We start from the raw sequence: 15,718 nt of genomic DNA on the forward strand, positions 1-15,718 counted from the left end.
TGCATGTCTACTAGATGTTTTTTACCAAACAGATGTCTCAAGCGTCAGGCCTGGCGTCCTAATCTAGAGCTGTTATGCGGGCCTGATAAGTGTTTTTCCCTTCGCAGTTTTTTTAAACCGGGGGCCCGAAATAACTCTTTTACAACGTGTCCCTTTTTAGAAGCACGTATATTTACAAAACTGTTGGCTGTGTTGAGATTCACAGGCGCTGGGATATTTAAGGGTTGTGTATTCGAATCTGTACAATAAATGACGGGTATGCGTCTTTGTTGGTTTATACCGTTGGGCCCCCTGTAGGACAGATCAAGGGGTTTCGGGGAATATCCTGTTTCACGGATGACAGATGCATATCCGCAGTTTTGAGACCCTATTTTTATGGGGGAATCTGAAAATATTATAATAGGCGTCGCCTCTAGGACGACCCTGGTGTTAGGTTGAACACCCCCACCTTCTAGAGCTTCAGAAGTCCTAATAGATCTCTCGGTGTTAGGGACCGTAGGTGTGTATGCCTGGGATGGTGTTATATCTCTACAGCCCGGGGGCCACAAGAGCTGATGACCAGAGCCTATGCGGATGGGGATTGCTGGAGAGTACACAGGAGGCGGGGTGATCTCACCCCAAGCCGGAGACCCCTGTGGCGGACTATCATAGACTATGCGGTTGGGGATCGTTGGGGAGTACAAATGAGGGGGTGGGCTCTCACCACAGCTGGGGGTCCACGGACGTGGGCTAACCGTCCCTCTGTCTAAAAGGTATTCGGAGCCCACTACCGGGAGCCCCGGGCCCGGTATAAGCGCACCCCCTGTCTGTGTCTCCTGGGGAGATACAGCATTCACATGTGCTACAGGTATGAGTGAATCAATAGGCAGTGGTATATGATTGTTGGGAACAATAATACATTGGGGGTTAATGGGTACTACAACGTTTGCAACCCCTTGAGACACCCGCCCCCTTTTAAGCGATAAGCCCCTGTTTTTATTTAAAATGAACTTGTTTGCAGACCCTTGAGACACCCGCCCCCTTTCAAGCGATAAGCACCTGTTTTTATTTAAAATGAACTTGTTTGCAGACCCTTGAGACACCCGCCCCCTTTTAAGCGCTAAGCCCTGCTTTTCATTTAAAAGGAGCTTTACTGCCCCATCCAACACATCATTACAAACAGCGGCTTTATACAACAGCGGTGTAGGCGGCTGACCTGCAACTGGAGGGGTTCGAGCTGTCGGGGGTCACAGTGGACGGCTGCGCTATAACTTCTTTCTCGACAGCAGCAGCACACGCCCCTAAAATAAAAGAAAAAAAAACGTTTTAGTTTTATATTAAAGACCAAGTAATACATTACGGCACATTGTTCAGGTAAAACTCAGGGTATACGAACCCCTTTAAAATATTAAAAGAAACTGGTTGATAAAAATTAGGCCTGTGCAGCACTCTGTAAAACCCCATAACGGACCGATCATGTTCTTCTAAAGACATGCTGAAATATTAACGACACCTGCTCTCAGTGATCCTTTAAGCATACTTACATTCTGTACCCCAGCCAGGGTGCTTCCTTTTTAATGACGGGTTCGCCGCAGGTGTTGGGTATCTGGCATGGGTCCTGGGGGTGGCATCAGATGTTGATGGTCCAGCGGTCTGGGGATCTGAGGAGGGTCGTGATGCCGTTGGTCCTACAATGGGTGTATCTGCAATAAAAACCAAAGAAAACAGTTACCACCAGGTTCTACATCAAATCGTCACATGGCAGACCTATGCTTCAAATACATAATCATGTTTTACACTAAAGACTCAATTTGTGGAAAGCATCAGGACTCCTATAAAAAAAAAGCATACATGCTTTACAGGGTTCACCTATAATAATTACCTGCTACAAGAGCCGATGCCTCTCGCACATCTGCAGAAGCGACGCCCGCATGGATCACCGCTAGAAAATAAGGAAACAACATATGTTATTGTAAATACCCATTATTAAATAACTATAATCATCTTATGCTCATGCCATAAAACTACATTATGTATATTAATAACAGTTACTAATAACATCTGTATTAAAAGTACACACCGGCGGTATCGATACTAGGAATTCCGTATTCTGCCAAGAGGTCGATAAGTGCTTCGGAATTTATACAGGCGTCTTCCAAGGAGGCATCCCATGCAGCATAGCCATCTGCTGGACGCAATAAATAAAATAAATAGATAAATAAATAAGCCTCGGGTCTCCCATACTGCAAATGCCCAATCCTTGGGGGTAACAGACACCCGCACGTACAAGAGGCACAACAACCCCTGCTTGGGGCCCTTATTAACTGTGGACCCTTGGGGATCAACTCGATGGGGACCTGGACGGGGAGGCTAATAGTTCTGCCCAGCCTTGATGCATAACATTCTTTAAAATGTACAATATACCACACATTTTATCAACAAAAAAAAAACCTTATCCCTAGTGTGCGGGTCAAACCGTGTCACAAAAGAAATGAATGGCCATTTTGCAAATGTGGAATACTTTTTTTCGTTGGTGCCTGAGACACTCTTAGGGCCCAAGCATACCCCAGCCAACCCATGGTTCTGGGTTGGGGCTAGTCGCTTTGACCGGGGTTGATGAATAAATATTATTTAAAAACCCAAAGTGCCCCATTGTGGTGTTTTCTTGTGCTAGCTTTATCAAACAATAATATCAAACATAGTGCAAATGCCTTCCAGAGTTATTTCAAAACAGCTTTCTGAAAGTTAATGGCTTAATTGGAGCAGTAAATATGCGACTGTTATAAAATAAAATGCCTAAACCAGGTGTGCCATCATCCCTTTGATTTATAAAGAACAGGGTTTATACTTCAATGAATGCCTGTAACCCACGGGTGCTTTAACGCTTCTGTAAACCTTTATTTATTTATTTATTTTTGTCTTAAAAGAACATGCATGTCTTTTAAAAATGAATACGGTATTCCTCACGTGTGTTTTATAGAGACTGTAAACCAGGGCTCAAGTCAGGGTAAATGTGAAACATTGACTGGCCACTTTGAATTTATGAGTTAAAGTCGACCTCGTGGATCAAACATCAGGCGGCTTGCTGCCAGACACTTCACCAGTGCACTATACAGCCTGATGAAAAATAACAAACAACTAAAAGTTAAATGTCCCATTTTGGTTCTGCAAGATCCAGGGAAAACATTTGTATTCGGCCTTGGATTTTAAATCATGCCCACATTTTAACGTTTTCAGAAACACTATCAGAAGAAAATATCCTCTCTTGGTTTTGAGTGTGTTGATTTTATGAAAGGCAAATGCCATTCGTCCTGTGCAATTTGGGTGGTTATGCAAAGCCAGTTTAATGAAATGTGCATAATTCACCTAAATATGCTAATTTCTGATGGCGTCACATCCCATACAGTTTGTTTATGAGCCCCCCCACTTTACATTTTTAGGACTTGACCCCTGCTGTAAACCAGAAACAGAGGGGAGCAGAGCCCGTGCTGCTAACCCCTGCAGGAACCAATGACTTTTCTTTTTTTTTTTTTTTTTAATGGCCGGGGAGCTGCGAAATTCCACAGCTCCCCAGGCCACCGGAGCACATGTGGCACACAGGCCCCCACCCCCCATGGATCAGGAAGGGGCCCATTTTTAAATGAGTCCTGGAGGGGTGAACAGGAATGGCTTGGCCCTGGTCACCCCTACAGGACGAGCACAGTGAACAGCCTCAGCGCCCCCTGATGCCAGAGCCCCAGGCAAGCGTGTTTCAATAGATAAGGATTATCTTATCTATTGAAAAGCGCTTGCCTGGGGCTCTGGCATCGAGATGCGGGGTCTTTGTTCACCAGTCCCCAGCAGCACAACATCAGAGGCAAACCGGGCGCCTCATGCACGTTTTTCGTTTTAAAAAAAAAAACATACTTGTATTTGCATTAAGATAACAGCGGTTTGCAGCTGTCATCTTAATGCAAATACAAGTCTGTATTTCTTTTTAAAACGAAAAAACGTGTATCAGCATTGGGATGTCTGCGGCTTGCAGTAGTCATCCGCACCATGTAGATGCTAATGCAGCTACATGGTGCGGATGACCACTGCAAACCACGCTCATCTTAATGTAAATAGCCTGCGATGGTGCGGGCTACATCAGGGGCGCCTGGTCCACAGAGCTTTAGGGGAGCTGGGCCCCCAGGACCTCATAAGGAGGCCTAGCTCCTGAAAGGGGGCTGTCAAAGCGCTACACTTAAGGAACATTTGGAGGGGAATGATGTTTTGAGAAGTAATACTTAAACCATCATTCCCCTCCAAATGGTCCTTAGGCGTAGCGCCTTGACACCCTCTTTCAAGAGCTATGCCGGCTCTTTATGAAAAGCAGGCATAGCTCTTGAAAGAGGGTGTCTAGGCGCTACACCTAAGGACCATTTGGAGGAGACTGGGGGGTTTAAGTGTTATGGCACAAAGAAACACCCATTATAATTCATTCATCACAGACTAAAATGCTCTTAAATTGTAAAAAAAAAAAAACATTTAGAATGTGCAAGATTGTGCATTCCTGCCAATGCCACCTTACTACAGCAACAAGATAAAACAGGGAACACTGCAGTTTCCAATGGGTGCATAATCATGGCAAAGGGGAACCAGAGCCCCAAATACAGACAAAGACACCCGCAAAACCGGGTCACCTAATCACACCCCTCCACGGGGACCCTTGACAATGCATACACAGCCCAAAGGACCCTACTACAACAACAAGATAAAACAGGGAACACTGCAGTTTCCAATGGGCGCATAATCATGGCAAAGGGGAACCAGAGCCCCAAATACAGACAAAGACACCCGCAAAACCGGGGAACCTCAGCACACCCCTCCACGGGGCCCATGGCTATGCATGCACAATACAAAGGGCCACATTATTATTATCATCATTATTATTATTATTTTTTCAAAAGACAGGCCAGACTGGCAATTGTTTTTTAAAAAGCTAATACGGTGCAACTACACATATGTCTTTAAAGCACCACACGCTGACCATTGTTTTAAACATAGCGGCCCCCAGCATTTACCCCAGAGTCTAACAAACAAACATATTTTGTACCTATGCACATGTATATATTTTTAAACACAGTGGCATGTCAATAATTGAATATAAAAGATAGTACCTGGGGCAGGACTAAAATCTAGTACATCCCCTAGTGAAATGTCTGGGAAGAGGTCCTGTAGATAAATTAGGAAAAGTTAGCATTTTACATAAAACTAATGGAGGCTGCAGCATGTCAGAGTTTATAGACCCCTTACCTGATAGTTTGTCTGCTCCTGCTCCTGCATGGTAGCTGTAACGAGCACGATGACTTCACACACACACACACTGGGTCTGCAGCTGGTTAATTCTTAACAGGCGTCGCACAAGGGCTGACAACAGTTAAGCCACCCCTCTTTATAATGGTATCTCAAAAGTGGCGGGCTTTGCAGATATCTGTGAAATTAACTCCAGATGGTCACCAGCTTCTGCCACTCAAGATAAGGCCCTAGGACTTTGAGACCGGATCTAAGGGTGTTGGGGGAAGGGGAGGGCTGGGGGATGCATGGTCAGCCGGATACCATCCTCCCGGAAATTTCAAGGGCTCCTCCACCGCCTGGGGCTGCATGGGTGTGGCAACATCCCCCGGAAATTCAAAGTGATCCATCAGAGCGGCCCCTTGGGGCTCAGACCACAGCACTTCCACCCCACCCATCCTGCTGAGGGCTGCAAGAACAGACCATGCGGACACCGAGGCCATTTCCGGCCTCCCCTGGAATTTCAGAGATCAACAGCATATCCGCTGGGCCTGTTCCTGTTGAATTACAGCTGTAACACCACAGGGCTGGGCCCAACATCTTCTTTTGAGCTCTCTCTATATATATATATATAGACGGCTGGCAGGTGTGTGGGGTGAACATGGCTTGCGCAGACACTTGTGCATGTCATTTTGCAGCCTGAGTGCCTTGAAAAGGACAGAGACCTCCACCGATGGCCCAGTATTCACAAATGGACCCTTGCAGAACCATAGGGTCTTGCTTCACAAGCCTGCTGGACTCAGACCCATCACCCCAACATTTATTATGAATATTATTCATAAATTATGATTTTTTTTTTACAATTGTTCTCCCCAGCATAACCGGCCGGAAAATTATGAAAAATTAATTGTTCTAATCATAAAAAAAAAATGCGTATTAAAAATTAATATGTAATAATTTCCCATTTTTTATATAATTACAAATGTATTTTTGATTTTTTTAATTTTTAATTTTTATTTTTTCTTTTTCTAATACTTACCTGTCTTATTATAAGTGTAGACACCCTGCCACCCTATACTCAAGACCCTCTTTAACACAGCCACCCCTAGTCGACGCCCAAAGCTTCAATCTTATGTATACCTTACCGCACCTGCCCGGTCGCGCTGATGCTGTTTAATCAGAATTTCAACCCGGTCCTCAGGATTGGCTTGTACATACAGCCAAAACACTGCTATATATATATACACCATGCACGCTACGCCACACCCTTCAAAACCCCGCTCCACACTTCCGGTTCTTTGGGGGGCATCCGGAGGAAGTCCCCTTGGGGCCCCAACCCTTGGGGGGACCTTCCCGATAGCCCCCATGATGTCACATCCGGTGGGACACCCCCGCTAAGGACCCGGGGCCTGTTAAACACATCTACAGCACTTCCGGGACAGGATTTTTCCCAGGCAGAACTTCCGGGGGAAGCCCCAGAGGGCCACGCCCAGGATATGATGTCATAGGGACCGGATATCCCACCCTAAAGGGGCGTGGAAAGCTGTCAAGGCTTGTTTGATGAGGAAAGGTATCATTGTATACTACTACTACCAATATCCAGAGGTGAGATCTAATGTGGTAAACACTTTTGAACCATGTACCTGAGCTAGGCCCTGATCAATGAATGGCAGTGGCCATCTGGATACTGGTACTCTTTTATTTAACTTCCTCAAGTCTGCACATAGCCGCCATTGACCTTTTGGCTTTAACACACCTAAAATGGGCGTGTTGGATGTGCTATGGATAGGCCTGATGATTCCCCGAGACTCCACATTTTTTATAATCTCTGCCAATGACTCTATACACGCCAATGGTAATCTATACTGGCGTACAAATACTGGACTTCTACTACACCCTTCTGGTAGCATGGCCACATGTAAATCAGTTAGACTGCAATCATATGCATCTTTTGCAAATACATCTTTAAACTCCATAAATATCTTCCTCAGTTCGTTTCTATCCTCATCGTTGTCACATGCATCCGCTGATAAATCTGCTCCTCAACCATTTTGGAGAATTCTGGAAAATCTTCTGGTAGGGGAATCTCAGCGCTTTCCTCTAACTGTGTGGCTGTCTCTCTCTGTAAAGCTGCCACTTTTAAATATTTTGACATATCAGCTTCCACTTCAATGGGCTGATTTTCTGTTTCATTTGCATTTAAATTAAATATTATGCAATCCTCTTGATGGCAGCACACTGTCTCATTTGAATCATAAGGGTACACAGAATGAATTTTAAATATTCCTTTGGGCTGAGAATTCAGGTATTCTGGCAACTCACCCTTGGCATCTACATACTTTTCAGGTATATTCCCAATCACTATGTTATTTTGATCTGCAGCATAATGTGATTTTTGTATAGCCATTCTTAATGGGGAGTTTTCCTCTAAGTGAATATCTTGGCAACCTTTATTATTCAACGTAATTTTTACAGACCCTTCACCAATATCCACCAATGGAATGCATTCATCATCCAGGCCTTGCTGTTTTATGGATTCATTCAGGCACACAAATGCATCAGAATCTTTCATCTGCTGTCCATTTTTGCACTTCAGTGTTATTGCAACCTGTTTGGTGAATGCAGGGATAATAGTATCCTTCCTCATCTGTAATTCAACTGCATATGGGACCAGCTGCGCGCAATGATAAGCCCTTCTTTTGTCTTCAAATTCGGGTGCGGGCCCACCGAGGCGTGAACATATTTTTTGATTAAGGAAGTCTAACACCATACACATTCTGTGCATGATGTCATTGCCCATGTAAAAGTCATTTTGGGTCCCGCTCACAATCCAAACATTATGGTGAATTGTTTTTTGTCCAATACTAATTTTCAGCATGCATCTGCCTGCAATTCGATTTTCAAAGTCTTGACTGTCCAAACCAGAGACATATTGGTTTTTAATCCTAAATTTTGGGATCTCCTCCCTCTCCATTATTTTTTGCAACAATTTCTCATTAATGAAACTCCTAAAGTGGCTTTTATTGTTTTAAAACAGTAATTTATACCAACATGAACCCATGGTTGCTCATCTTCCATGTGTATTTCAGCAAGAGTGGTAATGTTTTTTTCTGAATCTGTTTTAGGAGCAATATTCTGTTTGCATGTTTTCTCTTTTAAATAAAAACGTAATGTGTGCTCATCTATGGCGGTTTTCCATTTTTTCCTTGGGTCCAAGTATATTTGTACAGGTAGTTTTTCATTTTCGCTCTGCATTTTGTCTTGACACATTAATATAACAGTGACACTAGGTATGCAACTATTCTGGAGATATACCTCCACTGCATCATTTGTTTTGGCAACGGTGTGACATTCATTTATATTGCTGTTTTGTGATTTTAGTTTCTTGGGTCTCAATGGTTTTTTGGTTAAGGACCACAGTACTCCATTTACCCCATCTATGAGAGGAGACAATCTTTTCAGGCAATCTGCCCCCATCAGAAATGGAATTTCACAAATAGATGTGATCAATACCTCTTGTTTCATTCTGTGCTTTCCTATTTTTATGTCAACCTCAGTGACACCTATAATGGGCACCTCCTCCCCGTTAAAATTATGCACTGGACCTTGATTTTCCTTCACTGTGATCTGATTTTGTGGGGATCTCCCTTCATTGATACTCTTTACCAATTCTTTAGACATGATTGTGGCCTGTGCACCAGTGTCAATCATTGCAAATGTTTGGCATTTTTCTTCTACAGTGATGGGAGCATAATACCTGTCTTCAACTTCCTCTAACACACATAAGAAATGTGAATTCTTACTGATTTCAGGGCTCACCTTCCTCAGGCCTTTTTCACTTTTGGCTAAGCACATTGGTAAATGGAAAGACATTTTTCCCTCCTTTTTGCCCATTTCTGCGCAAGAGACTTTATTCATTTCTCCATGTTCAGAGGTTTTTTGGAGTGTGGCCACTGTTTGCCTATCCATCCAGGTATCATCAGGGACCACATTACAACCTTCCAACTGAACATGTGTAACAACATCATTCAGCAATTTGTCATTGTTTAATTCTGTGCATTTGTGATCATTTAGTGTGGTACCAGCCCTGTCAGCCTCTTCAAAAATATGTGGCTCAAAGAATTCTTCAGGTGAATGACCCTCCTTTTGAGTATTTTCTTTTTCTGCCTGTGTTTGGTCATTGTTTTGACTGTCCAGGGAAGTAATTATAGCATCCCCACTTACTCCCTGTTCACTGGTATTCCCCATGCATGAGTCATTTTTCTTAAATCTGTCTCTTTGTTCTTTTGGAATTTCAGGTGTTTCTTTTTCCTTTGTACAAATCTTCAATGTTTGATTTAGCTCTAGGTTAAACCGTACCTCTCTTGTAGAAGTATTTGCACTTTCTGTTACATGTTCATTTACTGGTACTTTCACTTTTAAATCATTAGGCATCTCAGAGTCGTTATGCAAAATTACATCAGAGCAATCTGTCTTTTCGGCACTGCAGGTATCATGAGTACTTAGTCACTTTTCTGAAGCCCCCCGGTCATTGCTATGGCCATCAGCCCCCTCTTTGGATGGTTGTTTTTGCACTGTATAAAGCTTTCCTATTTGCTCAGCTAACATTTTCACTTGGGCCTCGAGACATTGGAACCTTTCCATCTCTCTAGAATCCTCTTTCTGTGGCCTAGATCGATATTGGTTGTTTTCCCCCTGATTGGATCTATTCTGAAACCTCTCAGGTGAGTGATTTCTATTGGGATGGTTCCTGAACTCTTGATTCATTCGTGTAGGGGAGCGGGGTGCGCCCATCCTTTGATTATAGTCCCCTGGTGGGGAATCATTGTACTGACGTGGAGTGTAGTTCATGTTCTGCCTCATGTCCTGTCTCTCAGGTTGTGGGTACTGGCTGCCCCTATGTTGATTCCCATTATCAGCAAATCGATCCACATATCGGGATCTATCCTGATTACCATATATCATGGTATTGGGGTCGAATCTGCTCTGTGTCCCCAATGTCTGGTAGGGACCATCATTTCTTTGATCTTGATTTGGTCTCTGGTTATTGTTCATATTGGACATATCAAGCCGATAGCCTGCCCGGGGCCTGTCTCCATAGTACCTAGGGCTAATGTAACTCTCCCTATTACTAGGATCATGTGATTGAAACATTGGTGCAGGGTGTGGTGACCTTTGTTGATTAACCCTTTGTTCAGGTGTCACATTATTCTTACCTGGACTATGAGCAGACTCAAGGGACATTTTGGCTGACCTGATTTCCATCACTGTTGCTGAGGGTTCTTTAGATTTAGGTCTAGTATCTTTCATTTGATCACTTTCTCTACCCTGACAATAGAGTACCTCATATAGTTTTGTGTTTTGATGTACAATCCATTCAAGAGACTTGTCACGGTCAAATTCACGGACCAATTGTGATATAATGGGGGTCATTCCGAGCATGGAGGCAAGGTAAAAACCATGCCGGTAATGATTTACCGGCATGGTTTTCCACTCCATGCTATTCTGACCCCTCAGACCGTTAATTACTGCACCGTAAACTACAATGCCGTAATTATCGGTCTTGGGTCGCGCGCGCCCCACCATGCCGAAATTAACGGCATGGCATAAACCGGAGCTGATCACAAATAAGGAGCACACGTAAATTACGGCCTCCTCAAGCCCGTAAAGTACCTTACCGGCATGGAGTACATACAGGCATCTCAGAGAAGGAGTAAAGAACCCTGAGCAGTGGGTCCCTGAGCCACAGGTGCACACATGCAACACAGATGGAGGCCAGGAGTCTGCCACAGGAGAAAAGGAACACACCCACACACCACCCCCCTCCCACACCAAGATGACACCAATAGAACAAGAAAGGCCACAACCACACAAACCCCTGCAACAACACCACGCCCCCCCCACTGAGGAGACACAGGGGTAGAAGGAGGGGGAGACAGGCCCTGCATGCAGCACCAGTGCAGCCTCCGTTACCACCCCAGCAGCCCCCATGCACACGCAGCATGTCCGGCCACTCAAGGAGAAGTCCTACCAGATAGACACCCCTGACCACCTAGACTGTGACACCGTCACCACCTATTGCGCCACAGACACAAGAAAAGCGAGCACCATACAAATGTACAGTGCCAACCTGGCACAAGTGACGGTGTTGCCTGTGCCCCACACCCATGCCACAGGCACCTACCAGCACAGAGTGGCATGTCACAACCATCCATTAGGCGGCCACATATACAAGTGCCGTTACACCTCCCCAAGCACACAAGGGCCTACCAATCCCCAACATGGACCACCCATGAGATACACAACAGTAAAGCTGGACCTAATGCAAATGGAGGCATGCCAAATGACAATGGTGCCCCTGACAGCACCCACAGGTCGTATGTGGACCAGCATGGCATGCTGGTGGCGGACAGCAACTGCAAACAATACCACTCCCCCTACATGCACATGGAATCCAACGCTACCAAGAACCGCACACATGGGTGGGCCCGACACCAAACAACTACACATGACTCAAAGGGCCAGCAGTTCACCACGCTACCGCGCCACATGGTCCAACATGCAGGATGACCTGCCTGGCTGGCGGTTGAGTCGTCTGACTGTGTCATGCAAGTGCACTGGTGCCATGGGGTGGGTGCCTGCATGAACCAACTGGGTTGAAACGATGAAGCCACCGTACGGTGTTCACCCCAACAACAAACCTGCCACAGAACCAGTGCAGTGGCACATACGAACAGATTCCCACTTTGCTAGAATAAGACACTCACAACACACTACATCTCCACCAACTGACAAGGGCTAATCACACTACACCAGCACCACAGCGCATATCGGAAGACACACTGCACATGCACAATGTGGCATCCCCCAGCTTGGCACCACATTAGAGACCCATCCCTGGGAGGGCAACAGGGGTACGACATCACGTCACCGGCATGTCACACCCATAGGAGTGTTGGGAATCACCATAGAATGGATCAGAGCAGGATGATGACCATGATCCACAGACTACAGCCATCACACCCAAATACGATTCTACACAGTACACAGCACCACATTGATCCGACATCAGGACAGCAGCATGCAACAAAGGAACATGTACCCCAAGATGTCCACACCATCGTTCACGGACCATCATGTAGACGCAACCCCCCACTGCATTCCATTGCATCGGACACATATTTGTGTCCATGATCGTGTGCAATACATCTATGGGCATGTGCAGATGGCCATCATTGAAACCCTGCCATGACAGCCAAGTACTGTTCTCCACCATGACAGTCCACACACTCACCTCATTTGGCTACACATGCAGCGGTTGTTGGCTGTCCCTTGACAACAAGCCACATGACCCCTGTCATTAACCCCCTGAACAGGCCCATGGGGCAACCAGACAATGGCCATACCCGTGCATGCGTGTAGAAGAAGCAGTCACCTGGCTTGCGTGAAGCACATATGTGCCGGCGAAGCTGGACTGGTGGTTGACCCATCCACTGATATCTGGTGTCGAATGAGCCCATGTCATATGTGCAGATGGACAAAAAGTGCATCCCTATATGAGCGGCTATCACCCCTGACATGGTACTGCTACAACCACAGGACGATGCAGTGAAGGCGGAGGGTGAAGTGGCAACAAAGGTTCATTGAGGCAGTGCACTTGAGGGACATGTAATGCTCTGTACTTACAGTGGACAAGATCTCCAGGACAGAGGTCAGTAGAGGGTGTCATGACATAGGCACACAGGGCACTGGACGTGTGTATACTTGTACACCATGCACTGGCAGTAGTCAATGAACAAATGTGCAATGATGAATGTCCACAACGGTTGAAGTTTGCAACACCAATTGTGTATTGTGAGGAAAACAAAATAGTGCATACATCAGCAGCAGCCCCTCCCGCCCTCCCCCCAACTCCAGAACAAACCATCACCCCCCTCCCCCCAACTCCATAACAAACCATCACCCCACTCCCCCTCCCCCCAACTCCAGAACAAACCATCACCCCCCTCTCCCCTCCCCCCAACTCCAGAACAAACCATCACCCCCTCCCCCCAACTCCAGAACAAACCATCACCCCCTTCCCTCTCCCCCCAACTCCAGAGCAGTCATCCCATGTAGGATGTGAAGCCCACATGTGGCAGGAATGCCTAATGTTTCTTGCTCCACTTGTCTGGGGGAGGCATATCCCGCTGATGCATGGAACGCCGAGTGCGTCTCTCCGTGCTGCCTTGCGTGGCCTCACTGGTTGTGGCTGTGTCCTCCTGCTGTGGCTCGGAATTTGAATGGCCTGCCTCAAGGGCATTCGCTATGCGGTCAAGGACATGACATAGCCGGGTCGTGCTGTCTGTCAAAGAGTCACACAATTTGGTGGTGCACTCGGTGAGGGACTGCCACATTTGACTGAGTTCTTCATGCAATTCTGCCCTGGCCTGGCGGTTGTCCTCAATGTAGTTTTGTATGAGGTCCGTCAACTGATGCACTCACTGCCTGCCAAAAGATGGGAAACCATCGGAAGATCCACTTGGTCCAGCATGCTCTGCAGGGGGCGATATGGGTGGACTGGGGAGATCGGCGTCATACCCCTGCGGGTCGAGTTCCGGACTGTGCACAGGTGAAGGGGCATCCCCAGAGTCACTGCATGCGGCCAGTGTTACGATGCATGGCTCCGGGCTGTGCACTGTGTCTTGGCCGTCCTCCAACAAGACCCCCCAGATGGGTGACGGGCTGTGCTCACACTCATCAGGCGCGGTAACAGCAGCCTCCCCTGAGACGCTCGACTGTGCCGAGCTAGGGGTTGGCATGGTTGCTGCCGCCGATGCTGTGTGGGATGGTGGTCCGGCAGCTTCCAGTGGACTTTCCGTAGGCAGGGGGTGGTTGTTTTTTGTGCTGGCTTTGGCCTGACCCTGCTACTACCCGTGGAGGTGCTTCGCCGGCTGGATTGGGGCTCTGTGCTGTCATGGTCATTGCCTGTGGGGGTAGAAGAGAGGGACAACATTAGTGAATGTGCAATGTCCTATTTGAATACATGGCTGCATGGACATTTCGGTCATTTTAGGTTTGTTCTGTTTTGGGGGTAGCTATGGCAGTGGTACATGTGCATGGTAATGACATATACGCATGTTTGGGAGTGACTCATTGTGCCCTGGTTATATACATTTTGGCTAGTACAATGCCTAACACGCTGGACAGTGTGCATGATGGGCTGTGCAAGTCAATGCACTATGGTTGAGGTGCGTTATGTACTCGCACTTGGACCATCGTTAGGCGGCACTTGCCTCAGCATTTGTTGGATGGGGGATGCATTGGATGGGGGGAGGGCAACACGAGAGGGTGCCTTCGATGGCCCCTGGGTCAGTTTTCATCATGCAATGGACATTGCCAGTGTACACTGTGGACACTCACCTCCTTCTGCAGAAGTCGTTCCCCTGCACTCGATAGTCCCCACGCCCTCAATGGATTCAGTGCCAATGAGAGCCGCACAGGTCTCCTCCCACGGCTCAAGTTGGACTGCTGTACTTGGTCCACCTCCCGTCTGCAGGGCCTGGCTGCGGTTGCTTGAGAGGAGGCCCCACACCCGCAGGTCATCCCACCGCTTGCGGCAGTCCCTGGGCATGAGGGGGGTGTTGCCTACAGCGCTCACCCTCTGTGCAAGTTCCGGCCAGATGTTCTTCTTGCGGAGGGTGGACTCCCTCTGCATGTCGCTGCTGAAGACAACACCGGCATGCTCTGCCAGGAAGTCGACCATGGCCTGGAGTTCCTCGGGGCAGAATCTCTGCTTGCGAATGCGATCCGCCGCCCTTTTGGGTGCTTTGGGCATGTTGTGAGGTGCCTGGTCCTCTTCCCCACTTTAGTTACCTCACAAGGGTGCTGGCGGCTGAGTATGGCAATGGATTGTGTTTTTAAAGATGGCCGCCGCTCTCCTTCCCGTTCCTGTGCGATGTCGTAATTTCCGTTTCCTTTTCTTTTTTGTGGTGACCGTAATTTACGGTCTCCGTAAATTACAGTCACCGTTATACACTGACGCTACAGCTTACAGGGCGGTGTTGTTTACGTGTCGCAGCATGCCGGTAGGGGTTTTTCGGGGCGTTTTTCGGCAGGCCGCTCGTTCCTTTTCCGGCATGGCGACAAGCGCGTGTCCGCGAGCTCGGAATGGGCCGAAATTTGCGGTCTAGCACCAGCACGGTGTCGTACTTTACGCCATGCCGGAAAGTACCAATACTTACCGGCATGGCTCGGAATGAGGCCCAATGTCTTTCTGTAGCCCATAGAAGTAGGCAGTTTTAAACTCATTGGAATTGGGGTCAAAAGATACATCAAAGCGAGAAAATGCTCTTTTTAAGTCTTGTAAAAACTGGCGAGGGGATGTATTAGGCCCAGCAGTGATTGTGTAAGCGAATTTCTTTGCCTCCTGCAATGACTGAAAAGGAGAAAAATGACGCCTAATCTCTTTTTCAAACTCTGCCCATGTCATATTTTGCTGTTC

At 46.9% G+C, this 15,718-nt stretch overlaps 1 protein-coding gene across 1 annotated transcript; it reads right to left on the reverse strand.

Moving 5' to 3' along the window:
- Positions 1 to 1,167: 1,167 nt before the first annotated feature.
- On the reverse strand, positions 1,168 to 15,052 carry LOC138505000 (myb-related transcription factor, partner of profilin-like). The gene is made up of 4 exons (XM_069625359.1): positions 14,638 to 15,052; positions 1,862 to 1,921; positions 1,524 to 1,682; positions 1,168 to 1,280 (listed from the first exon to the last, which is right to left on the reverse strand). The coding sequence occupies exons 1-4, from the start codon at positions 15,050 to 15,052 to the stop codon at positions 1,168 to 1,170; spliced, it is 747 nt and encodes a 248-aa protein (XP_069481460.1).
- Positions 15,053 to 15,718: the final 666 nt, after the last annotated feature.

Source organism: Ambystoma mexicanum, chromosome 11 (genome assembly GCF_040938575.1).
Source record: "Ambystoma mexicanum isolate Mex_15411 chromosome 11, UKY_AmexF1_1, whole genome shotgun sequence".
Taxonomy (NCBI): domain Eukaryota; kingdom Metazoa; phylum Chordata; class Amphibia; order Caudata; family Ambystomatidae; genus Ambystoma; species Ambystoma mexicanum.